Source organism: Salvelinus alpinus, chromosome 13 (genome assembly GCF_045679555.1).
Source record: "Salvelinus alpinus chromosome 13, SLU_Salpinus.1, whole genome shotgun sequence".
NCBI lineage: Eukaryota > Metazoa > Chordata > Actinopteri > Salmoniformes > Salmonidae > Salvelinus > Salvelinus alpinus.
In genome coordinates this window covers 17,050,580-17,077,537 of record NC_092098.1, presented here as the reverse complement: position 1 = coordinate 17,077,537, position 26,958 = coordinate 17,050,580, and the positions used below count along the sequence as shown (strand labels likewise).

The 26,958-nt window shown below is 47.0% G+C and overlaps 1 protein-coding gene across 20 annotated transcripts in view; it reads right to left on the bottom strand.

Annotated features, from left to right (window-relative positions):
- LOC139537211 (RNA-binding protein Musashi homolog 2-like) overlaps nucleotides 1-26,958 on the bottom strand; it is a 350,657-nt gene that overhangs the window by 82,339 nt on the left and 241,360 nt on the right. For all 20 annotated transcript variants that reach the window (XM_071338275.1, XM_071338269.1, XM_071338270.1 and 17 more), the window contains one exon: nucleotides 3,133-3,215. In XM_071338275.1, coding sequence (XP_071194376.1) covers nucleotides 3,133-3,215 — 83 coding nt within the window. The remainder of the gene's footprint in view (nucleotides 1-3,132; nucleotides 3,216-26,958) is intronic.

Below are 26,958 nucleotides of genomic sequence, written 5' to 3'. Positions count from 1 at the left end.
CCCTCCTCCATCCCCTCCTCCATCCCCTCCTCCTCCCCCCCTCCATCCCCTCCTCCTTCCCCTCCTCCTTCCCCCCTCCTTCCCCTCCTCCATCCCCTCCTCCTTCCCCCCCTCCATCCCCTCCTCCTTCCCCTCCTCCATCCCCTCCTCCTTCCCCTCCTCCATCCCATCCATCCCCTCCTCCATCCCCTCCTCCTTCCCCTCCTCCTTCCTCTCCTCCATCCCTTCCTCCATCCTCTCCTCCATCCCTTCCTCCTTCCTCTCCTCCATCCCCTCCTCCTTCCTCTCCTCCATCCCCTCCTCCTTCCCCTCCTCCATCCCCCCCTCCTTCCCCTCCTCCATCCCCCTCCTTCCCCTCCTCCATCCCCTCCTCCTTCCCCTCCTCCTTCCCCCCCTCCATCCCCTTCTCCATCCCCTCCTCCTTCCCCTCCTCCATCCCCTCCTCCTTCCCCCCCCCTTCCCCTCCTCCATCCCCTCCTTCCCCCCCTCCATCCCCTCCTCCATCCCCTCCTCCTTTCCCCCCTCCTCCCCCTCCTCCTTCCCCTCATCCATCCCCTCCTCCTTCCCCTCCTCCATCCCCTCCATCCCCTCCTCCATCCCCTCCTCCTTCCTCTCCTCCATCCCTTCCTCGTTCCCCTCCTCCTTCCCCTCCTCCATCCCCTCCTCCTTCCCCTCCTCCATCCCCTCCTCCTTCCTCTCCTCCATCCTCTCCTCCATCCCTTCCTCCATCCTCTCCTCCATCCCTTCCTCCTTTCTCTCCTCCTTCCCCTCCTCCTTCCCCTCCTCCATCCTTACCTCCTTCCCCTCCTCCATTCGCCCCCTTTCTGTTCTCCCAGATGTCAGCACTCTGTTGGATTTCGAAGGGGCCAAAGCGGGACGTTTGGATTTGAAGAGAGTTCTGTTCAACCCCCTCCTCCTTCCTCTCTGTCTCCAGCAGAGGAAAAGCCTGCTGAATGTTTTATGGGCGGCTGCGTGTGCTTAGAGCGGACATCAAAGGCAGGCAGAGTCGCGACCATGAGAGAAATCCTCACGAGGGCGACACATGCTCTGTCGTCACCTACACAATCTGACCCTTACTAGCAGACCCTTCCCTAATGTCCACTGCTCTGGACCTGTGGCCTGTGTTTCAATCTCTACTGAATTCCCTCAGAGCCGGGTCGCCTGGCACACAGTTGACTGTATACTCTATTAAAGGAAGGGGTTCAACATGCAACAGATGGCAGGAAGCAGAGATGAGAGGCATCAAAACACACGATGACACTAAAACAGCCTGAATACAGAACCCTGCCTGCCACAGGAGTATACTAAATAATAATCATAATAATGATGATGAATGGAATTAGCAAGTCAAATATACACAGCACAGACTGTTAGCAGATGATGCTTCAGATAAAGCTTTGATCTGAAGCTCTACCAGTGGATTCTAATAGAGAGGAAAACGGGAAGAAGCTTGCTTGAACTCCCAGGAACGGTTTAACCCTCTCCTCTGTTGTCTTAGAAACGCTCAACCATCTCATTACCGCACAGAGAGAGTGCAGCACATCAACTTCTGTTATTTTCAACAAGACAAATAACCTGGAGTATTTCAAGTAGCTTTTTATTCTCCTCCATTTCTCTGAAGTTACCCATCTCATGCAATTCCCTGCTAGTCCAATTCAATCCAGCCTGTCGATGGGTGGCACGAACAATGCTCCAAACCACTGCAGGGAAAACGAAATGGCAGCCCTGGCTTGGTGCTCCCTGAACGATGAAACCATTTGATGCAATATCATATAAAAATCGATAGCACTGTCTTGGTCTCATAGATCTGCAAGCAGACACTGTGTCTGTCCCTGGGCTCAAGGAGCAGCTTGTCTGTGACGGAGAAAGAGAGGGAGAGGGGATGAGGGATGGAAGAGGGAGACGAAGGGGTTCAGAATGACTACAATATCTGATCTCCAGTTCAGATAACCAGGCCTGTTTCTCCTCTTTCTCAGCTCTCTTTCTCTCCTCTCTTTCCCTCGCCCCCTATTCTCTCCTCTCCTCTCTTTTCCCCTCCCCTCTCCTCTACCTGTCTCCTTTCCTCTCTGTTCTTCTCATGTGATTCCTATGGGAGGCTCTGATCAGCAGGGTGTTACAAAGATGGTGGTAAGTAAGGGCCATACATGGACGAGTCGGTCTCTTGTTTGTACTACACCACCGCCGTCACTCAGGTCTATGACCCTGAAGGAGACCACATAGTAAAGGAAGGAGTCCCAGCCCGTAGAGTAACAGGAAGAGAGTATTCCCTCTAGCCCATCACAGGCCACAGGGCCAACCCAGTCAGTAGACTACACACAGTGTACACACAGGGGGACAGGAGGGGCCACAACCGCTACTACAGAGACTCAGAACTGTCTACTATCTATCAACATGTTACAGAAATATTGACGGCTACAGTACGCCGTGCTCAATTGATTCATCTGATTAGCTGAACTGATGGAATGACCATAAGCTTTCGACTGTGTGCTTTGAAGCAGAAGACAACAGCAGTGAGGTGATGAGTCAGATCATTACTGGGCTTCCTGGAAGGCTCTAATCCCTGGTTAATGAACTCTTCCTCTGCCAACGCTCTCCCAGCAACACTCTCTCCCTGGCTGGCCAGCACTCAAGGTGTGCGTGTGGTATGAGTTGGGGAATGTAGGTGCAAGAAAGCGACAGGTTCCCCTCACCAGTCCCTCAATATGACATGCGGAACTTACACACACAATTTCACAGTTACCGGGCAGTACACACCACTGCGCTACCCCATCCCAGAGACCCACAGCATGCACACAAACAGGCACGCACATGTACGCACGCACGCACGCACGCACGCACGCACGCACACACACACACACACACACACACACACACACACACACACACACACACACACACACACACACACACACACACACACACACACACACACACACACACACAGACGTGCACACACCCACACATAATCACACACACACACACACACGTATATATACAGTCATGCATGAGCACACACACACGCCTACGCCCCACACACACCGTTGACTCTATGCTATTAACACTCCATTAAAGAGGAAATCAAATATTAATCTTTCAACACCAAGCTGGAATTGAAAAGAAGAGTAGACTTACCATTTTATTATTGATTTCATGAAAATGAATTTCACAGACTTTCTCTACGACGTCTTCACCCTCGAAAGTTACAAAGCCGAATCCTGTACAGAGAGAGAGAGTGAGTGAAGAGAGAGACAGTGAGTTAGGGGGACGTTCGCAAACTTCAGTATTAAAAGAAAATGCACCATGCAGCTATTATCATGAGCTGCATGGAGAAAGTCTGCCCGCCCCCCGTCTTTTGGAGAGGCAGAATGGCGTGAGCGCTGAGAGGAACAACTGAACAAGACAGACATTGTCTTCTCTAAATCAAGAATATGATGAAATCTCAGACCTTATTAGAGGCACTGGAGGACCTTCTCCACAAAGAGAAGATGGAGAAACAGCACAAAGCCCCTTTAATGAGAGTCATGGGAGCAGGGGCCTTAGCATCTGAATTTCATTAAATGCATTTTGTGTTCGCTTCATTGAAATTTCACTGTATAACAAGACCTCGTTTTTATGTTAATGCAGGACTCGGCATATCTGAATGTGTCATTGACCGTGGGATTTTTGAAGGTATTTATAAGATAAAAGCTTAACCCCTTCCTATATCAAGGAGACAAGGCCATGAGACAAGACGACTGCAGCCTTGGCGCACCAGGGAACGGCTATGCTCTTTTCTCGGCTGTTTTGATGGCTGACGCACAAAGCAATCTGCCTTCTTTATGGCGCGGGTTCAAAGGGAAAATGATTTTCTATTGCATTGTGTTAGAAGGGAAGAGCTAGCGTGGAAACACAAAGAATTTGGAATAAAAGAACAAGTGGGAATGAATGAGAAGCAGCTCCTATTCAGTCTGTAGTACTGTATACAGCAGACAGACAGCCAGTAAAGATCACCTTAGCCTGGGCTTAAACAAGCATTACCATAAATGTTTTGATTTAACTAGGCAAGTCAGTTAAGAACAAATTCTTATTTACAATGACGGCCTACCCCGGCCAAACCCGGACGACGCTGGGCCAATTGTGTGCCACCCTATGGGTCTCCCAATCACGGCCGGATGTGACACCTCTTGCACTGAGATGCAGTGCCTTAGACCGCTGCGCCACACTGGATAAACACATAAACACATAGCTGCTGCTCTAAAGTCATTCTCACACACCATAATCCAGTCATTATAATGGAGCTCAACAGACTATGTGATGAAGAGATATGGATGTTCATTCACCAATAGAAGACAAGGGGTCAAACAGGCCATGTAGTCTTAGCTTGAATATATTGAATATGGTTAATACATTGCCAAACTGAACCTATATCATACCCATATCTACCCCCAAGCTATAAGACCGCTAATAGTTAACCAAATAGGGACCTGGACTATCTGCATTGACCTCCCCTTTGCACCTGCACTCTTTTGACTCATCACATACATGGCTGCTGCTGTCTATCCTGCTGCCTAGTCACTTTACCCCTACCTATAGGCTACCTGCCACCCCTATATGTACATATCTACCTCAATGACCTCGTACCGCTGCACATTGACTCGGTACTGGTACCCTGTGTATATAGTCAAGGTATCATTACATATGATGCATTTAGTGTTATTGTCTTTCTGTTATTTTTCTATTTCTCTCTGTGTTGTTGGGAAGGGCCCGTAAGTAAGCATTTAACTGTTAGTCTACACCTGTTGTTTACCAAGCATGTGACAAATAAAATGTGATTTTATTTGATAATAACAGTGAATACCATATAATTATACAATCAGCCTACTTGGAACACAAACACCCAGTCCATAATATCAACAAAATTTCAACAGTGAGCAACCTCCAGGGCTTAAGGAAGCCTAAACAGGGTCAGAGGTCAGGGGGTGAAGGAGCCAGGATGGCATGCAGAACCAAGGATGACATAAGAAGAGATAAGGAGACAGCAAGGCTAATAAGAGAAGAGGACCATGGGTAAATAATCCAGCGCAGCCCCCTCTATTCCACTGTGACCTTTGACTCATCTCAGATTGTGTAGTGCACATTAGTCACATTCACATGCACTCAGAGACACTCCTAAAGCTCTCTATAGAATGACTGCTGCTGTTTACTGTAACCACATGGCCCAGGGGCATGTTTAGTGTTTCATGTTACTGTAACCACATGGCCCAGGGGCAGGTTTAGTGTTTCATGTTACTGTAACCACATGGCCATGGGGCAGGTTTAGTGTTTCATGTTACTGTAACCACATGGCCCAGGGGCATGTTTAGTGTTTCATGTTACTGTAACCACATGGCCCAGGGGCATGTTTAGTGTTTCATGTTACTGTAACCACATGGCCCAGGGGCAGGTTTAGTGTTTCATGTTACTGTAACCACATGGCCCAGGGGCAGGTTTAGTGTTTCATGTTACTGTAACCACATGGCCCAGGGGCAGGTTTAGTGTTTCATGTTACTGTAACCACATGGCCCAGGGGCAGGTTTAGTGTTTCATGTTACTGTAACCACATGGCCCAGGGGCAGGTTTAGTGTTTCATGTTACTGTAACCACATGGCCCAGGGGCAGGTTTAGTGTTTCATGTTACTGTAACCACATGCCCCAGGGGCAGGTTTAGTGTTTCATGTTACTGTAACCACATGGCCCAGGGGCAGGTTTATTGTTTCATGTTACTGTAACCACATGGCCCAGGGGCCGGTTTAGTGTTTCATGTTACTGTAACCACATGGCCCAGGGGCCGGTTTAGTGTTTCATGTTACTGTAACCACATGGCCCAGGGGCACGAACACCAAACTGGATTAATTTCAGTGCAATAGGGACAAGGCAGGATTTGGATTTCTAATGTCCTTGAGGAGTGTTGGGGAGATTAACTGTCGATGCAGGGCAGAAAGTGCAGTGTTCTAACTACTGTCATGGGAGGGAACTCAGGCCAAGTTTGATGACTTCCTCTAGAAGCTCGTCAGGACATCCTGGGGCAGCTGGTGGGAAGGAAAGTTGGTCGCCCCTCCCAACTAACGCCTGGGTTTTATGGCTGTTTCAAAAGTACTGTCTTTCTCTCACCCTCTTTTCCCTTTTTCCTAGTTCCCTTGTCATTACTAATGCCAGAGGATGTCACTGAAACATCTCTAGTGCAAAAATAACTTACAAAACCCAGGAAAAGCTACATCACTGAGGTTGAATGAAAATTAATGAATACGCTGATAAATCATGAACGGCTATTAATTTGATGCATTCAATGTCAGACCGAGAGAATATCAATTTGAGAAGTGACATCTTGGCTTGCCGTGGGCTGCCTGCCTGTGAGTGTTTCTGTGGGCGAGGCTGAGGAGCGGTGGCGGGAGCTGGAAAATTGGAAGATGCAGCTTGTTTTCCAGCTCGATCCACCTCCCCTCGGCGGCGGCACAAGGACCACTTTTGACAACCAACAAATCAGCCGTCAGGAGCCATTTGTCACAGCGGAGTGCGGGAGGAGAGAGTGGCGGCTGGGTGAGCAGACCAAGAGAGCAGAGAGCGAGAGAGAAAGAGAGAAACAGGGAGAGGGGTTAACACACCTGCCCTCTCTGCAGGAGAGCTCTACTGTCGTCGCACTCTCTCCCACTGCCACACACTGAGAGAGGCAGCTCCTCTATTAACTGACAGCACAGTTTCCACTGCACTATTACACCCTGTGTGGTCAGGGCCAAGCCTCCGTCGTCACCACCCACCAAGCACTACCACCACTGGCCCACAGAGGGAGCTGCGGAGACCAGAACTTTGGATATGCTACTACACCCAAGACTAAGACTAAATAAATCATAGGCTGCTGACCTAAACATCTCACTGCGTGCCCACTCAACAAACACCCGCTCCTACCACACAAACTCATGACACACTGATATACAAATGCAAGAGCAAGTAAATTAAGGATTATTTTGTTTAATCAAAGCAAACCACATTCTAATCAGTGTATTGAATCCAATGAGGTCAGAGAGCCAGCTCCAGTTGCCAGGGCCCTTATTATGGCAGATGTAGAGAGTACTCCCTGTAACCAGAGAGTCTGGCTCAGTCTTACTGGGAGTTATTCATAACCTGAGCCTATAATGTTCTATTAGAGAAACAACCCACTGATCCATACACTCACTACAGCCACCACAGAGCCTCTGATACCAGTGAACATGCTCTACTGTCTGATGGATATTCTCTACTGCTGGCTGGGTTGTATTGTCTTCCAGGATGACAGAAACACAGAACAACACCCCTCACCAGCCCAGGCCCTCCCACAGGGGCTGTCTGACCCTCTACCCCTATATTGGTCTTCCACCCCTCGCTCCTCTACCCTACTTACAGACCCAACACTTACAGGCACACAAGCCCTCTCCCCTTCCTTCCCTCCACCCTCCCTTCCTCTCATCCTAGGGTGTCAGATAGAGGTGTGTGATTCCTGTCTGGTAATCCTGGGTGGGTATTCCTGTTCTGTTGCCCCAACATGGCAGGAGAGCAGGACTACAGTTTTATGAGATTATTAAAGAGGAGCCGGAATCAATAGAGACAGGGAGAGGTGCCAACACCTTCGCTGGGACAAAAATTTAAACGGACTAATGACAACACATTTTCAATGTGAAGGCTGGCAACAAGTGTTAGTGGCTGGCTGGGTAGCTGGCTGCTGCAGAGGTGAGGGGTCTTGGCTGTATCTTATACTTGTTAGAGAGTGGCAGGCCTAGCCCCGTCCCCCGTCTCCACTGAGCTACACCCAGGCCACGTTCACAGCCTCTCACCAGCAGCACACAGCACACTGCACACGCACTCTGCACACACACTCTCCTTGCCTGCATAATGCCATTCCCCGCAGAGAGAGAGAGGCTACGCAAATAACATTAAAATGCTAAATCAATGAAACGTCAAGTGACCTTTGCTTAAAAAGCTGATTCTGCCAGAGCCACTTTAATGTATTTAAAGTAGAACAAGAGCAAATCAGATGCTGTAGCATTCCGGAGAGTTTTCAATCGTAATTTTCCGGCAGATACTAAAGGGGACTTCGTAATAAATGCAGAAAACTTTACTTTCAGTTGACTTTACTGGCAGCCCCTGTTTAAAATCCAACTTTAACATATTACTCAACTCACTCTTTTTAGCACCTGGGAATTACAAATTAGGCTAAATCGTTTTTCTCTGTTATGTTTCCCTGAGTGTGTGGCACCATTTACATACATTAATAGCTTATGTGGGTAAGGCTGTAAAATAATGTGGACCTTAGCACATGAAAATGTTATCCTCGGTTAACGTGTAGGACGTGTTTTAACACTTTCTTAAGGTTGCATTATGTGGAACGATCACACACAGCGCGCATACCCACAATCCCCTGGGTACAGTGGAGCAGACAGATTCTAGTGATGTGCCAGTGTCATCCCTCTTTACATGAAAATGAAGGCTCACAGAGCAGTGAGATATGTTCGCAGCTTTTACAGCTTTAGATACTCAGCAGACGGTGAGATATCATGCTCATCCAGGACCAACGATGGTATAGGATAGGGATCATCAACTACATTCAGACTTTTTCTTTTTTAAGACTGCAAATTGGCCACAAGAAGCCAAAACAGATATAATATTTGACTAAAACATATTCATTTCAAACCGTACATTTGTATACGATCACGTATATTACTTTATTATGCGTGGGAATACTTTGGAACAGATTTCCAAAATTGAAATCACTTGAAGCTGATTTGCAGGTGTTTATACAGTCTTTTATGTCCAATAATAAAAACAAAACTATATATATATTATTTGCATTGCTCAGAAAACTTGGGGGCCAAACAAAACCTGTGGGCCACCAGTTGGGCAACCCTGGTAAAGGATGTCAGCGTCAGTCTGTCAGGTCCTACAATAGGATCTGTATGAGGGACTGGCTGGTGGAATGACAGCATAGTTAGCCTTCGCCCAGAACAGAGAGGGACACCATTACAGGGTGACATCATCTCAGAAACACTTCTTAATGTGCAGTCCATAATGAGCTCATTGGCACTTATGACTGAAAACACGGGGTTACCATGGTGTGTCCGTGTACGCGTGTGCATCTCTGTCTGTGTTTCTGAAAGAGAGTGAGCACTGAGTTCGCAGGCCTGGGGTTTACCTCCATGCTGGGATGAAGGGGTGAACAGAGAACACAAAAGCTGATCCTTCAGGATCAATACATGGATCTTCAGGGAATCAATGGGTATTTTCCGCCTTATTTACCCAAGCCCTCCATCACAAAGCAGCATAGATACCTGGTGAGCTCCTGGGAGTGGAAAAGCCATGTAAAATAAATGAGATTGGACAGTAGAATCAATACCAGGAGCAGACCTCCCACAACTCTCTAATGACTAGGTCCAAATATGTTTCACCAGGTGAAAAGAAGGAGAAAGCAGGGAAAACATGGGGAAGAATGATACTGTACATGTATCGTCTTGACAATACTGTTACTCCAATTACCTCCATAACTTTCGGGGTCAATATACACCATGGAGATGAGGGAGAGGGACCAAGGGAGAAACAGATATGTCGTGCCTGAGTTTGTGTCTCTGTGTGTGAGTTTAAAGAAGAGACAGAGACATGAAGTGAAAAAGACAGACACCGACACAAAGCGAGACAGATGGTGTGTTTTTGTGTGAGAGAGAGAGAGAGAGAGAGAGAGAGAGAGAGAGAGAGAGAGAGAGAGAGAGAGAGAGAGAGAGAGAGAGAGAGAGAGAGAGAGAGAGAGAGAGAGAGAGAGAGAGAGAGAGAGAGAGAGAGAGAGAGGAAGCGGGACCCAGACACAGCAGGAGAGGGAGATCAGAACAGAACCGAGCAATATATCTGGCAGCAGTAGCAGGCTCTGAGAGGTCAGGTCCATCTCTCACTCCCAAACACACACACACACACACACACACACGTGGGCACCGCATCGCACACACACCCGTAACCGCAGACACCGTCTCTCCATATAGAGGAATGACTCATACCCCAGCACACGTAAGGATAAGTGCCACATATGATTTATGGCAACATTAGATGTTAAAACTAAGGGTAGTTAAGAAATGGTCAGCACTACAGACTTGTAATGCTAAACAACTTGTGGAGCAAAACAAATCGCTCCCTCCAAATCGCTAATGATCTGTGCTCCACTTTCCCCATGGACTCACCGAAATTGAGCATCTAATGAGGGTAGGGTAGCTAGGCTGCTGTTCTGCCTGCTGAGGAGGAATGCAGCAGGCCTCGCAGCTCTTAAAACGCACCGTGTCAAACACCAGAGAGGCGAGGAAGTGGAACAACCAAGGGAAGGATGACCTCTGACCCCCAGAAACACACACACAGACTGTCCCACACGCAAACACACATAGGCGCGCATGCACACACCCTCTGGCTGCTAGAGCGACAGGCTCAAGTTACCCCTTCCCCTCCCACTGCTTCCCTTTCATGATTGGCTGCTCTGACCTCATTATGCATGACCAACCCTTAACCTATCCAATCAGAGCCGGAAGTAGGGCACACGCTCCGGTGGCAGCCTCCCAGTGTCCACAGCTCCACTATTACAGGCCTTTGATCATCACATCGCTCTGCTTTTACTGAGGACCCTGGAAACAGCACTCAGGTAATCCTCTGATTTATAAACTCATTACAATTAACAGACCCAGAGCACGGCCAAGCACACACATTCCCACACTGGAACACCGGAACACTCCATGACAGAGTGTCCAGGAAAGGAGGCGAGAACGTGAGGAAGCAGTGTGTCATGTTCCAGTAATAAACTACAGAGACAGAAAGAGAACGAATGACGAGAACGGTTCACTTAGTCTTCCCTAAAATGCTGACATAAAGCATTTCACACACACAGGCATGCTACAGTATGAACAGCAGCATGTGTACCACGGCGCTTCAGTATGTTAGCTATATGAATAACCATGGTGACAGAGCCACAAGCTGCTGCCGGGGAAATAGAGCGGCCGTGGCGTCAGCGTTCTTACTCAGCCCTGGAACGAAGAGGAGGAGGGTTTCATTAATGATTGGTACAGAAGAAGCCCCTGGTTTACTCCTAAAGAGGCTGGTGGAGAGGACTCTCTTTAGAGACTGGCCTGGGAGGCTGTGGAGCAGCAGAGAGTCTATTAACATTACTTGTAGTCAGCCCTATTGACTCTGCATACAGAAATGGCACTCTCTTGCCTTTTTCCCAGGCAATTAAGAGCAAAGAAAAGAAGAGGGTGAAAAAGCTCAATATATTTTGCTCCTGTGACATTCCCCTGAATCATTCCCATTAGAGGAGAAAGCTCTAATTCATATCCCCTGGCAAATCAGTGTAGTGATAAACGGACACACACACACACACACACACACACACACACACACACACACACACACACACACACACACACACACACACACACACACACACACACACACACACACACACACACACGGTGGTCTTACTGCTGGGCTTTTTGAGCTATAAGAATCTCATAAAAATAAGAAATACATTTAATTAAATGGTAAAGCATGCAGTGGGATGCAGTAGAATACACCACCTCAGCTGTTCTGCTGTCCAACTGGCTTTCAATGTAGGCTATGCAGATGTATTTTTCAAAATACAAAAAAATGTCTTAATTATTTCTGTGACTGGTAGCAGGACTATAAAATACTTATGGTACTAAAGGAAATACAGTTGAAGTCGGAAGTTTACATACACCTTAGCCAAATACATTTAAACTCAGTTTTTCACAATTCCTGACACTTAATCCTAGTAAAAATTCCCTGTCTTAGGTCAGTTAGGATCACCACTTTATTTTAAGAATGTGAAAGAATAACAGCAGAGAGAATGATTTATTTCAGCTTTTATTTATTTCATCACATTCCCAGTCGGGTCAGTAGTTCACATACACTCAATTATTTTTTGGTAGCATTGTCTTTAAATTGTTTAACTTGGGTCAAACGTTTCGGGTAGCCTTCCACAAGCTTCCCACAATAAGTTGGGTGAATTTTGGCCCATTCCTCCTGACAGAGCTGGAGTAACTGAGTCAGGTTTGTAGGTCTCCTTGCTCGCACACGCTTTTTCAGTTCTGCCCACACATTTTCTACAGGATTGAGGTCAGGGCTTTGTGATGGCCACTCCAATACCTTGACTTTGTTGTCCTTAAGCCATTTTGCCACAACTTTGGAAGTATGCTTGGGGTGATTGTCCATTTGGAAGACCCATTTGCGACCAAGCTTTAACTTCCTGACTGATGTCTTGAGATGTTGCTTCAATATATCCACATAATTTTCCTTTCTCATGATGCCTACTATTTTGTGAAGTGCACCAGTCCCTCCTGCAGCAAAGCACCCCCACAACATGATGCTGCCACCCCCGTGCTTCACGGTTGGGATGGTGTTCTTCGGCTTGCAAGCCTCCCCCTTTTTCCTCCTAACATAATGATGGTCATTATGGCCAAACAGTTCTATGTTTGTTTCATCAAACCAGAGGACATTTCTCCAAAAAGTACGATCTTTGTCCTCATGTGCAGTTGCAAACCGTAGTCTGCCTTTTTTTTAATGGAGGTTTGGAGCAGTGGCTTCTTCCTTGCTGAGCGGCCTGTCAGGTTATGTCGATATAGGACTTGTTTTACTATGGATATAGATACTTTTGTACCTGTTTCCTCCAGCATCTTCACAAGGTCCTTTGCTGTTGTTCTGGGATTGATTTGCACTTTTCGCACCAAAGTACGTTCATCTCTCGGAGACAGAACGCGTCTCCTTCCTGAGCGGTATGATGGCTGTGTGGTCCCATGGTGTTTATACTTGCATACTATTGTTTGTACAGATGAACGTGGTACCTTCAGGCGTTTGGAAATTGCTCCCAAGGATGAAAAGACGTGTGGAGGTCTACAATTCTTCTGAGGTCTTAGCTGATTTCTTTAGATTTTCTCATGATGTCAAGCAAAGATGCACTGAGTTTGAAGGTTGGCCTTGAAATACATCCACAGGTACACCTCCAATTGACTCAAATGATGTCAATTAGCCTATCAGAAGCTTCTAAAGCCATTACATCATTTTCTGGAATTTTCCAAGCTGTTTAAAGGCACAGTCAACTTAGTGTATGTAAACATCTGACCCACTGGAATTGTGATACAGTGAATTATAAGTGAAATAATCTGCCTGTAAACAATTGTTAGAAAAATTGCTTGTGTCATGCACAAAGTAGATGTCCTAACCGACTTGCCAAAACTTTAGTTTGATAACAAGAAATTTGTGGAGTGGTTGAAAAAAGAGTTTTAATGACTCCAACATAAGTGTATGTAAACTTCTGACTTCAACTGTATATACGTACAGTACATGTAAACAGGAGTAATAGTATCCAGTAACAGGATACATAGATAGATACTAATGGTAATGGCAATCAACTTCTCCCGAGTGGCGCAGTGGTCTAAGGCACTGGATCTCAGTGCAAGAGGCGTCACTGCAGTCCCTGGTTTGAATCCAGGCTTCATCACATCCGGCCATGACTGGGAGTCCCATAGGGAGGTGCACAATTTGCTCAGCATTCTCTGGGTTTAGTCAGTGTAGGCCATCATTGTAAAAAAAAAAAAAAATTCTTAACTGACTTGCCTAGTTAAATAAAGGTAAAATAATAATAACCAATGAACAGTAGCGCAGTGATGAATCTAATCAGGTATCCTTTTAGCAGCAGCGTAGATGTGAGGGAGAGCAGTAGTTGTCAGCCATCTATGGGGACAGAAGCTGCACCTGTACCGCCTGCCGGGCGAGAGCACAGTCCATGTCTCAGGTGCCTGGAGTCTTTTTTTATTTATTTCACCTTTATTTAACCAGGTAGGCCAGTTGAGAACAAGTTCTCATTTACAACTGCGACCTGGCCAAGATAAGCAGTGCGACACAAACAACAACACAGAGTGACACATGGGATAAACAAACGTACAGTCAATAACACAATAGAAAAATCTGTATACAGTGTGTGCAAATGAAGTAAGGAGGTAAGGCAATAAATAGGCCATAGTGGCGAAGTAATTACAATTTAACACTGGAGTGATAGATGTGCAGATGAGGATGTGCAAGTAGAAATACTGGTGTGTAAAAGAACAGAAAAACAAAAACAAATATGGGATGAGGTAGGTAGTTGGTTGGATGGGCTATTTACAGATGGGCTGTGTACAGCTGCAGCGATCGGTAAGCTGCTCTGACAGCTGATGCTTAAAGTTAGTGAGGGAGATATAAGTCTCCAACTTCAGTGATTTTTGCAATTCATTCCAGTCATTGGCAGCAGAGAAAGGAAAGGCGGCCAAATGAGGTGTTGGCTTTGGGGATGACCAGTGAAATATATCTGCTGGAGCACGTGCTACGGGTGGGTGTTGCTATGGTGACCAGTGAGCTGAGATAAGGCGGGGCTTTACCTAGCAAAGACTTATAGATGACCTGGAGCCAGTGGGTTTGGCGACGAATATGTAGCGAGGACCAGCCAATGAGAGCATACAGGTCGCAGTGGTGGGTAGTATATGGGGCTTTGGTGACAAAACGGATGTCACTGTGATAGACCGCATCCAATTTGCTGAGTAGAGTGTTGGAGGTTATTTTGTAAATTACATCGCCGAAGTCGAGGATCGGTAGGATAGTCAGTTTTACAAGGGTATGTTTGGCAGCATGAGTGAAGGAGGCTTTGTTGCGAAATAGGAAGCTGATTCTAATTTTAATTTTGGATTGGAGATGCTTAATATGAGTCTGGAAGGAGAGTTTACAGTTTAGCCAGACACCTAGGTATTTATAGTTATCTACATATTCTAAGTCAGAACCCGCCAGAGTAGTGATGCTAGTCGGGCGGGTGCGGGCAGGGATCGGTTGAAGAGCATGCATTTCGTTTTACTAGCATTTAAGAGCAGTTGGAGGCCACGGAAGGAGTGTTGTATGGCATTGAAGCTCGTTTGGAGGTTTGTTAACACAGTGTCCAAAGAAGGGCCAGATGTATACATAATGGGGTCGTCTGCGTAGAGGTGGATCAGAGAATCACCAGCAGCAAGAGCGACATCATTGATATATACAGAGCAAATAGTCGGCCTGAGAATTGAACCCTGTGGCACCCCCATAGAGACTGCCAGAGGACTGGACAACGGGCCCTCTGATTTGACACACTGAACTCTATCTGAGAAGTAGTTGGTGAACCAGGTGAGGCAGTCTTCGGCAATTTTGGGGGCCTTTCTCAGACACTGCCTGGCATGTACATCCTGGATGGCTGGGAGCTGACCCTCAGCGGTGCGCTGGGCCGTCCGCATCACCTGTTCGCATCTTGTCTGCGACCATGCATATCTCATTCTATAAATTAACCAATGTATGCACTGTGTGTGTGATGTATTGTACACACCTCATTCATGAAAATGGTTTGCTCCTTCAGACAGTGAGTCACATGGCCTTGGTTTGCTATATAAAGCAGGCAGACAGGCATCGAGGCATTCAGTTACTGTTCGATTGAACATTATAATGGGAAAACGACTGACCTAAATTACTTTGAGTGTGGGATGATCGTTGGTGCCATGCGCACCAGATTCAGTATCAGAAATGGCCGCCTTCCTGGGCTTTTCACGCACAACAGTGTCTAGGGTTTACCGAGAATGGTGCGACAAACAAAAAACATCCAGTCAGCGGCAGCCCTGTGGGCGAAAACAGCTTGTTGATGAGAGAGGTTGAAGGAAAAGATTAGTGCAAGCTAACAGGCGGCCCACAAACAGACAAATAACGACGAATCCTGGTTCCTGTTGCGTCATGCTGATGGCAGGATTTGGCGTAAGTAGCATGAGTCCATGAACACATCCTGCCTGGTGTCAACGGTACAGGCTGGTGCTGATACAGGCTCTGCAGCAACTGTGTGATGACACCGTGTCAGCATGAACCAACATCCCTGTGGAACGTTTCCGACACCTTGTAGAAATCCATGCCCTGAAGAATTCAGGCTGTTCTGGAGGCAAAGGGGGGTCCAACCCAGTACTAGATAGGTGTACCTAATAAACTGTCAGTGTACCTAATAAAGTGTATATACATATCATATCTAAACGCATTTTTCATGTGTGTGTGATGACAGTGAATTTATCTTAGTGTCAGTTTGCGTTGTGGGTATATTTCCACGCTTGCATTTATTAGGCCTACCTGTGTGTGTATATCCTTGTTCATGTGTGTGTGAATACAGCGTGTGCCTCTGGGTAAATGTGCCTCTGGGTGTGTGTGTGTGTGTTTCCTGTGTGCATGCGTGTTTTGCAGGAGCGAGCGGCTGGTCTCCACTCTACTGTAGCTCCTATGCTGAGGGAACTATTTTGTCTGTGTCTATGTAGGTCAGCTAGCAGCGATGGGCCATCCATTTTACTGTCCTACTTAGAAAGGCACACTGTGTGGTGCAAAAGAGAGGCAGGGAGTTTTTTTCTCTCCATTTGAGCCACCTCCATTCCATCTCTACCTCCCTGCTGCCCCCTGTGCTCAGCCAATGCACACCTTCCTTCTCCCACCTCTACAGTACGTGCTGGATGCACAGTGCTACAGTATATGGACAATCTGTTGGGGCAGGACTGAGCCAAACAGGGCTATAGCTATGTACTCATTACCTGGCCTCAGCTCAGCAGCCAGCTGGCTCAGTGATTTCACACAAAACCAATATCATGCACGTAATCAAACATGCTAGGGTAATACAGGTCTGCTATGCACAGACTGCCACGAGCAAAATCAACACAGCCTACAATCAGAACAAATAGCTTCAATACATGGACATGCCGACTATTGGTGTAATGAAATGCAATGGTCTAAACTACAGAGTGTCAAAGTTCTCCATTGAACAATAACAGAGTATTTTGTGCAGAGCCCTTGAGAAGAACAATGGGCCAAACTCAATAGATGTCTAGATCTCTATCACATACAGTAACATCCAATGAGGAGGGCCTGAGAACCTTTCCAAAATCCATCGAGACATGCTGATGAATTTCTTTTCATCAGGAGATCCAATGTGGAATTGGAAATCCATTGAAACAGATATGCACCTTTTGTGCGTTTCCACTGATTGATATAGATATCAGTTTCATTACATGTAATTATCATTTCTTTCATTCCTTCCTGATGATGAAACTGGGGATCTGAATAGGAGATAATCAGTAATAAGTGAATGGGTCATGAGATATCATGGAAGAGACAGATGGAAAGTGAATTGACTGTGGATTAATACATGGAATAGTTTTGGGCTGGAAAGTGAAGGAATAGCGGGCACTAACTGCCATTCGTTAGCTGCCATTCACGTACAGTACATCCATGTCACGTTCCTGACCTGTTTTCTGTTAGTTTGTGTATGTGTTAGCTGGTCAGGACGTGAGTTTGGGTGGGCAGTCTATGTTTTCTGTTTCTATGTTGGTTTTGGGTACCTAATATGGTTCTCAATTAGAGGCAGGTGGTTTTCATCTCCTCTGATTGAGAATCATATTAAGGTAGGTGGTGTCACATTATTTGTTTGTGGGTGGCTGTCTCCTGCGTCAGTATGTTACGCCACACGGGACTGTTTTCGGTTTTGTTTGTTCGTTCGTTTTATGTAGTCAGTTTTCCTGTTATTGCGTTCTTCGTGTTTCATGTAAGTTCGTCGTCCAGGTCTGTCTACATCGTTTATTTGTTTTGTTCATTATTCAAGTATAGTTCGTTTTTTCGTCTTGTTTAAATAAATTATGTCATCACACAACGCTGCATTTTGGTTCAATCCCTGCTCCTCCTCTTCGGAAGAAGAGGAGGAGGAAACCGTTACAATCCACACGTTCTCCTGGAGCCTCTGGCGAAGTGCTGACTCACAGACTAATCGCATTACAATTTCAATAGTCTTTTTCAAACATAAAAAGCAAGTGTTTAAAGAATTGAATTACGCGTGAGTAGGCCATAAAGTAGCATTGATTAAACTTAATTAGGCTTTTCTCAGCCACCGTGGCCAGACTGTTATTTATGTCCAGGCATGGGGTATGTTTAAAGGCAAGACACTGGATCAATTAATCCGTAATGAAGAACATTGACGACGACGCTTTGCAGAGGCCCGTCGCCGTTTAGAGGAGATTGCTTTTAATGAGCGAGCCAAACGCTTAGAAGCACTACTGCTTTCCTTTATTTACTTTAGAGATGCTGATGCTGCTGCCACTGCTGCTGAATTTGGCTGAGAAGGGTGAGACGGAGAGAAACCTAATGCCACTAAGCAGCAGGAGATACAGGCCCAACCCAAACAGAGCGGATCACCCCCAGGGGCCACACACAGTCACAATAACATCTGTCCCCCAGCCAGTAGAGAGAAAATGACAGGACTGATATCTGATATGGCCATCAGTACACCACCAACCTACGTTGTGGTGGGAGGCTGAAAAGTATACAGAACATTGTGTACTGACTGACTGACTGTACGGCTGACGACGTGTTAGGTCAATGTAGACAGGATGTGGTGATGTCATCCTGACTCTACTGAGCCCACTTCCTCAACTGCCTTCTTTTATCGCTCGCCCCTTGCACTGTAGGCCTTCTGTTTGTTCCTCACATAAACGCTAGTAACGGGTGCCAAAATGGTTGAATGGTTAAAAATATAATTACGATGACTCTAACAGTTTTTTAATGGATGAAGATACTTCAAACGTTTTACATTTTAAAAAATCGATCAGATATTGACTGAATTATAGCAGGTAAAATATTTTACTGACACCGAAAAATAATGAATAGAGTCATGCATTTTGGTGGGAATTCAGGTATACGATGTATTGTAAAAATGCACTTTTTTTCTTATAATGAACTCATATATACATTTCATTAGTATATTATATATTTTGTGATTAAATAGAGACAATTATATGTGCCTACTTTGCATATATACACTGAGTTTGTTTGCATACATGAATGATTTAACATAAAGGGGTGGAACAGGCTTGCAACCACCAAAAACATCCTTTGTCCAGGAGACCTCTAATCATAAATTGCGCTCACCTGCACTGTCTCTTTAATTATGCATTACTGTTGTTGTCACATTTTATTACATAATTCAAAAAGTGTGTCAAGAGAAGGATACCCACCCGGTCTAAACATATTTTACATTGTTTACACTGTAATCCAAGTGTTCCTTTCCTGTTGCTTTCATTTTAGGGCCTCTAATTGGTCAACATTTCAACTGTATTAAATTATACCTTCTTTCAGTTGCACAAAGAATCAACACCCACCAAAATAAAGTTATCTTTCTTCTCTTTTTTATGATGTGTCGAGACGGTGGGTTAAATTCACAACCAAGATTTGGCGTTCTTGTAGATGCAACGGAAAGACAATGTAGTCCATTGAGCCCATTTCAGCCATTACCATGGTGTGTTTGACAGGTCATTACAAACGTTTCCACTGTCGTAACATCAACGGGAAATGTTGTTACGGCACAAGCAAGAGTAGGAAAGAGTAGCTAGTGTAAAATGAAAGCAATACATCCAGTGAGATGTAAGTGACAAGTGTATTTTGCACTCCTCAAACACAGGAAATAGATGGCTGAAAAGAACAAATTCTGAAGTGGGTGGGGCATGCAGGTGGCTACAAACACACTCACAAACACAGGGCTAGCTAGCAGTAGATCATGAGTGTGTGGCACCACGAGGGATAGCGGCGTAGGGTCATTTGCATGTGTAACACTCTCTGTTCACAGCTTCCTGGGGTTATTTCATTTCTTAAGTGCAGCATAATTGGTTGTATAATCAAACGTGAAAATGTACATAGCGCAGCCATTCCAGCACTTCAGATGTCCTTTAATCACTGCTTTTGGGCCGGAGCCAAGATGAATTAGAAGGAATGAGAAAGCTCCATGGAGAACCGTGTCTACCGTTTATTGACTTCTTTGTTCATCTTATTCATTTCACGGAAGTGTCTCTCTGTTCTGTCCTCTCTACTTTTCAGTCGGCTTCTCAAAGGAGCGTCTCAAAGAGGATAAAGACAGAGCATGCTGCTAGACACAGCGCGGTCAACATCTCACGCTACCTTGCTAATTGACACAGACGCTCCAGTTCAGCAGGAGAACCCAACAACAAATCCAAAACAGTGATAGAACACTGTTGTTCGGCTGTTGAATATGGAAGGAGGTGGTGTGTATTGGCGCATTCAGGATGTCAACTTTGACTGTTGAGGATAAAGTCAATGCTAACAGTAGACTGGAGATGAACCGGGGTCCTTGCTACTCTCTGGAACAGATGTGGCTCTCCACTCCATTCTGAGACTCCTCCATTCTACAGCTCTAGCCCAGTCTCAGACCCCCTGGTGGTCTGAACAGTGGATGAGGAGGACTTTAGTTGCTATGGACTCTAGACCTCTTGTAGCTCAGCATGGCTACATGGTGGTTCTGAGGACCCAACATGGTCTTCCTCTTCTCTCCTTTCCTCTTCTCATTCTCCTCTCCTTTCCTCTCACTCCCATCTGGAGACTTACACACAGGCATGCGTTTAACCGTTCGCTCTCGCTGTGCCGACAGAGCCTTGTTCTCCGCAAAACTCCTCAGCTTCTCTCTTTAGTGTTTTTCCCCTCTCTGAAATGTATTTTAATTCACTCGCTTTGCAGAGGAGAGCTCATTTCAATCTCAAAGCCGACATCTGTGGAAGCGGAGTGGGCTCTAAACGAGTGGAGTTAATCCTGTACCACGGGGATACAGCACGGGAACTCTTCAGAAGAGAGGAGGGAATGAGGGAGAGAGGGAGAGTGAGTGAAAAATGGCAAGGGAAAGAAGAAAAAAGGAGTGGTAGAAGAAAAGAAGGAGAGGATGAAGAGAGAAGAGAGAGCAGCCGACAAAGTGTACTGAAAGTGGCACTCTAATATGTAACCATAAACCTCTCCTCCTCACATTACACCATCTGCGGGAGCAGAGCCCCCTGAGCCAGTCTCTCTAGGACTGGACATGTTTATCTAATGGAGGAAAGCAGCTGTCCTCTCCTCCTGATGAATTGGAAGGAGGCTTCAAAGAGAGAGGTGGTGTGAGCGGGCGGGGCGGATGGCTCTGTGTCCTGCCTGGCCTTCTCTACCCCAGTAATTGGCCTGTGAGTTGAGGGCTGATCAATGCACTCCACCAGCAGGTAGACAGGGAGGCAGGCAGGGAGTGTGGCAGCCCGGCTGGGGGCTCCAATAACAGGGAGGCAGGCAGGGAGTGTGTCGGCCCGGCTGGGGGCTCCAATAACAGGGAGGCAGGCAGGGAGTGTGGCAGCCCGGCTGGGGGCTCCAATAACAGGGAGGCAGGCAGGGAGTGTGGCAGCCCGGCTGGGGGCTCCAATAACAGGGAGGCAGGCAGGGAGTGTGGCAGCCCGGCTGGGGGCTCCAATAACAGGGAGGCAGGCAGGGAGTGTGGCAGCCCGGCTGGGGGCTCCAATAACAGGGAGGCAGGCAGGGAGTGTGGCAGCCCGGCTGGGGGCTCCAATAACAGGGAGACAGGCAGGGAGTGTGGCAGCCCGGCTGGGGGCTCCAATAACAGGGAGGCAGGCAGGGAGTGTGGCAGCCCGGCTGGGGGCTCCAATAACAGGGAGGCAGGCAGGGAGTGTGTCGGCCCGGCTGGGGGCTCCAATAACAGGGAGGCAGGCAGGGAGTGTGGCAGCCCGGCTGGGGGCTCCAATAACAGGGAGGCAGGCAGGGAGTGTGGCAGCCCGGCTGGGGGCTCCAATAACAGGGAGGCAGGCAGGGAGTGTGGCAGCCCGGCTGGGGGCTCCAATAACAGGGAGGCAGGCAGGGAGTGTGGCAGCCCGGCTGGGGGCTCCAATAACAGGGAGGCAGGCAGGGAGTGTGTCGGCCCGGCTGGGGGCTCCAATAACAGGGAGGCAGGCAGGGAGTGTGTCGGCCCGGCTGGGGGCTCCAATAACAGGGAGGCAGGCAGGGAGTGTGTCGGCCCGGCTGGGGGCTCCAATAACAAGGAGGCAGGCAGGGAGTGTGGCAGCCCGGCTGGGGGCTCCAATAACAGGGAGGCAGGCAGGGAGTGTGGCGGGGGCTCCAATAAGGGTGCTCTTTGAAGGTTATTTAAAGTGACTGGCCTGTAAGAGCCTTCATCCACAGCACACGCCTACCAATAAACTTCCACCAAAAAAGCATCTGGTATCCGGTGAGCTGCCCATCATCAAAGTGGACAATGAGGTAGAGGCCATTACAGTGGAGCTAAGAAGGGGTTTGATCCCCAAGGCACGGAACAGAGGCTAAGGATGTCTCCTAAGGACGGCTGGTTATTAAGCCCAGGCAGGTCAAGCCTAGCCGTGAGGCTAACACAGGCATGCTCATGAAAAAGGCTAGGGTAGGGGAGGCTATGGCAGGTGGCTGGAATGAGTGACCTGAGACACCTCACCACACCTCACGCCAACCAGGGCCTTCAGTCTAACACTATCTCCTGTGTTAGTGAGAAGACAGGTCCCTCTTTGTGCATGTTTAAAACCACCACCTTCAGTCATCTATCAATCTGAGACCATGGACCATGAGGGTCTCCCGAGTGGCACAGCGGTCTAAAGCAGTGCATCTCAGTGCAAGAGGCGTCACTACAGAACCTGGTTCGATTCCAGGCTGTATCACAACTAGACGTGATTGGGAGTCCCATAGGGCGGCGCACAATTGGTCCAGTGTTGTTAGGGTTTGGCCGGGGTAGGCAGTCATTGTAAATAAGAATATGTTCTTAACTGACTTGCTAAGTTAAATAAAATTAGACTGCCTTAGGGATAGATTGGGGGGAGAGAAAAAAAATTGACTGAGGGAAGGAGAAGATATGGAGAGGAGTAATGTCATGAAGACAGACAGAAAGTAGCAGACTAGAAGTAGGGAGAGAGGTGGAAATCATTGGACTCGTTATCTGTGCTTTCCATTGTACTTTTCCCTGCACGCCTCTGCAGACAGTCTGCTTTAAATGTCAGCTCTACAAGCTTATCAAATGAGAGTGTGTATGTCTCCCTCTCCCTCTCCTCTCCGATGCGATTCCACTCAGCCCTCCTGCATCGTGATACGCATGGCTGGAATGGATAAGTGGCACATAAAGACCACCGAGATCTCCTGGCCTCAGAAAAAACAACAGAACAATCAAAAACAAATGGACTAAAAAAGTGGATGAAACTACTCCTCCTGCCTACCCTTTTCTCCCCAATTGGTAGTTACAGTCTCGTCCCATCGCTGCAACTCCCCTACGGACTCGGGAGAAGCGAAGCGTCCTCTGAAACACGACCCTGCCAAGCCGCACTGCTCGCTTAACCCAGAAGCACCAATGTATCAGAGGAACACTGTCCAGCTGGGCCAATTGTGCACCACCTCATGGGTCTCCCGGTGACGGCCTGCTGTAGCACATCCTGGGATCGAACCCGGGTCTGTAGTGACGCCTGTGATATCCTAGTGTTGGGCCAGCAACCGAAAGGTTGTTGGTTCGTATCCCCGAGCCAGAAAGGTGGGCAAATCTGCCCTTAACCCCCAACAGCAACTGCTCCCTAGGCGCCAATGACGTGGACGTCGATTAAGGCAGCCCTCCGCACCTCTCTGAGTCAGAGAGGTTGGGTTAAATGCGGAAGACACATTTCGGTTGAATGCATTCACTTGTGCAACTGACTAGCCCCTTTTCTCTGTCTTCTCTGTCGCAGCTCTAGATGGCCCTGTTGTTTTTGCAGTGTCACTGACTCCAGAGAGAGAGCCACTCCAGGGCTGAGAGAGATGGAGCAGGTGCCCTTAGGTGTGATCCTCTCAATCACAAAAGAAGCAGGATGAGGTAGTGGGGGAGGTGGATGTAGGGGTGACTCCTGATCTCTCCAAAACATGTCCTATAGACAGCCAGGCTGATGAGCCCCAAACAAAAATGTGACCTTTATCATGGGGCGGATTACCTTGTATTACCTTGTAGCGTGTAATCCTCCAAATGAAGGTGGCTGTAATGAGGGTGGTGCTGCAGCCAGCCCCGGGCCGACACAGTGCTCCAATACTTATTAGGGAGTACAGAGTCGGGAGGTGTAACAGAGTCCTCCTAACACCCTGGAGCCGATACACACTGTCTACAGGGCCACAGGTAATATGACCTCGACAGTCTCTCCAACTACACAAACACCCCTATACAAGCATCTACACATGACATCATCTGGCCACATCTAGACTCAGACATGGATGTTTGATTCGATCTATTAGGATCCCCATTAGCCGACGCCAATGGGAACAGCTAGTCTTACTGGGGTCCAACACATAACGAAAAATACATTACAGACAAAATACTTTACAATTGACATACATTTAAAAACATGAACATGTAGTGTGTGAGTACAGACTCTACACAGACGTATGTGTTGGTGTGTGGTAGTACTGTATGTATGCGTGGCTGGCTTTCACATGCCTGAATCCCATCATGTTGGGTCCTATACACACTGCAGTCCTGCTTTACCACCAGAAACACTGATAACCAAATAGGCTATTTGTTATCATTCCCGGGTAAAAGGGAAAATGGCACGAACAAACAAATAAACCTATTTCAAAGGAGAACATCTCTTAGTCAGAGATCTGTCCATCTCAGCCCTCACACTGGAAATGCCACCGCCTGTCATCTGGATCATGTGATTCATACCTTAGCAGAAATCTACTGCCAAAGTCAATAGCCATCCAGAAGCTGCTAGAGGTTAAACAGACCATTGTACAAACTCTGCCTCCAATTTCCTTTAATGACCCTTAAAGAGAGCGAGGCACATGCCAGTGGAATTCTAATGAGAGAGGGCCCCATTGACAACAGCTGGCTATCTTTAACCTGCTCCTACACTGGCTGATCTAGCAGCTCTCCCATAGACGTACTGCCTCCTGGAGCTGAACACTGCCCCCTTAGTTTGATGGAGAAAGGGGGTATTTATATTGGGGTTATGGTAATTAGAGTACAGCGCCTGGTACAGACACTGGACGCTAGAGACGGTGCAGTAATTGAGTTACTCATTTACAAGTGTACTGTAACACACATATTTTACTGGAGTGGAAATAGAGAATAAATGCAAATGATTTCTGCTCGATAAAGCAGCGTGTATGAAATTGTGTTATGCTTCTCTGTTGTGGATGTGGTGGGGTGGTGTGTGTGGGGGGGGGGGGGGGGGTAACTCATGACTAACAGGTACCCAGTGATGAGCTGGGTGGGGCTGTGGTGCTGCTCTCTCTGTCTCTCTCCAAGACAGGCAGTCTTAATGGAGTCCTGATTTCATCCTGTCTCTCTGTTCTCTGACTCTGCTGGGTAATGGGCTTTAATACTGGCCTTTGTAACTGAGACCGCCTGTACTGACAGCATTAGTGTTGCTCTGCTCTCAAGCCTGCACTCTTGTCTGAACATCAGTGTAATACTAGCATCACAAAAGCCTGCAGTGTTTGTGTCCACAACCTCCTGTAACACTAGCACCACATTATACACTGCAATAGTTCCAAAAATGTCCAGGCACACCTCTTAGTCTATTTTTATCCTATGACTAGTGTTTTGCCCTGGTATTGCAGGCTATAATCACACCCACTGCTATAACTCACAGTTCCCCCTACCTAATTCTTGACAACCAAATCCAATTAGCTGGGTAGCCTACAGTAAAAATCTAAACCCTTGGTTATCTCTGAATATAAGACAGTAGAACTAATAGTAAAGTGACTGCAGAGAGATGGCCTGCTTTTCTCTGCTGTGCCACACCAGACAGCAGTGTGAGTGAGTGTGAGATCTCTCTGTGTGTAATATGACATAACGTGGCCCCTTCCTGACCTTCCAGCAACTCGCCCACATGCTACAGACCCTCTGCCATGACTGAACAGACGGCCAATCAATCAGGCCTGCTCTACGGCCACACGGACAACGCTTTGCCTTCTCGGTTAGTGCTATCCGGGATCGTTGGGATGCCCCTACCCTAAACCCTACCCTTATCCTAACCCTAACCTTACCTTAACCCCTACCTACCCTTACCCTAACCCTAGGCATAACCCTAATCCTAACCTTAACCCTTACCTTAACCATTTTAAATGTCAACATAAATGGGGTAGGGACGTTCAAGGATCTCAGATAGCAAGGACCATGCTTTCTCCCGTGGGGGTGAGTGAGTGAGTCAATGAGTGAGTGAGTCAATGAGTGAGTGAAGAAGTGAAGGAGTCAGTACTTGGAGAGTTGGGGATGTAGACAAGAGGACAGCAGAAAGGGAAACTGTCATTTGTTGGTATGATCCAGTTGTATGTGGTGAATGAGTGCCTCTGAGTTGCCTCTGTCTGCCCGTAACACTCCCAAACCAAAGAAACAGCTGGCTGTGCTCTGAAACAAGCCTCAGCTCTCAAACAAGAGAGGATATTTTTGATGAAGGTACAGAGCGACCAAAGTAAGTGACACATCTGTGAGGGAAAGAGTATATCATGTTTTGCTGTGTTTTTATCAGACCTGGGTTCAAATACATTTCTGTGTATTTGAGTATTTTCAAATAATGTGGCCCGAATCAACTACTTCGATTGGAAGTACTTTCAAATTATTTCCTATAAATAGCCTACTATTTAAAATACTTATTTCAAATACCATTTTCAAATACCTGGGTTAAATGCATGGGAGTTTATTTGAGTCAGTGTATTTGAGTATTTTCTAAAACATTCTAAGTGTATTTCCAAATACATTCCAACTACTTGTCTTTTCAAATAAAACATATCTAAATACTTACTTCCAAATGTCTAAATAGTATTTGAACCCAGGTCTGTTTTAACAGTACTACTATCACATTGATCCCCCTTGATGTTCTCTCTCTACACCATCTAAGGCCCCTTACATTTGGGCCTGAGGAACATCAAACCCACAGCCTACAGAGGTCAGCAAGCCCAAAGAGAGCCCAGTGCATTAGGACTGTCTGTCTGTCTGTCTAAGAGATATAACCCATTACCTAGCGCAGCATGGCATCCTCACCTGTAGCCGGCTGATAAACACCTCAACCTAAATGACAG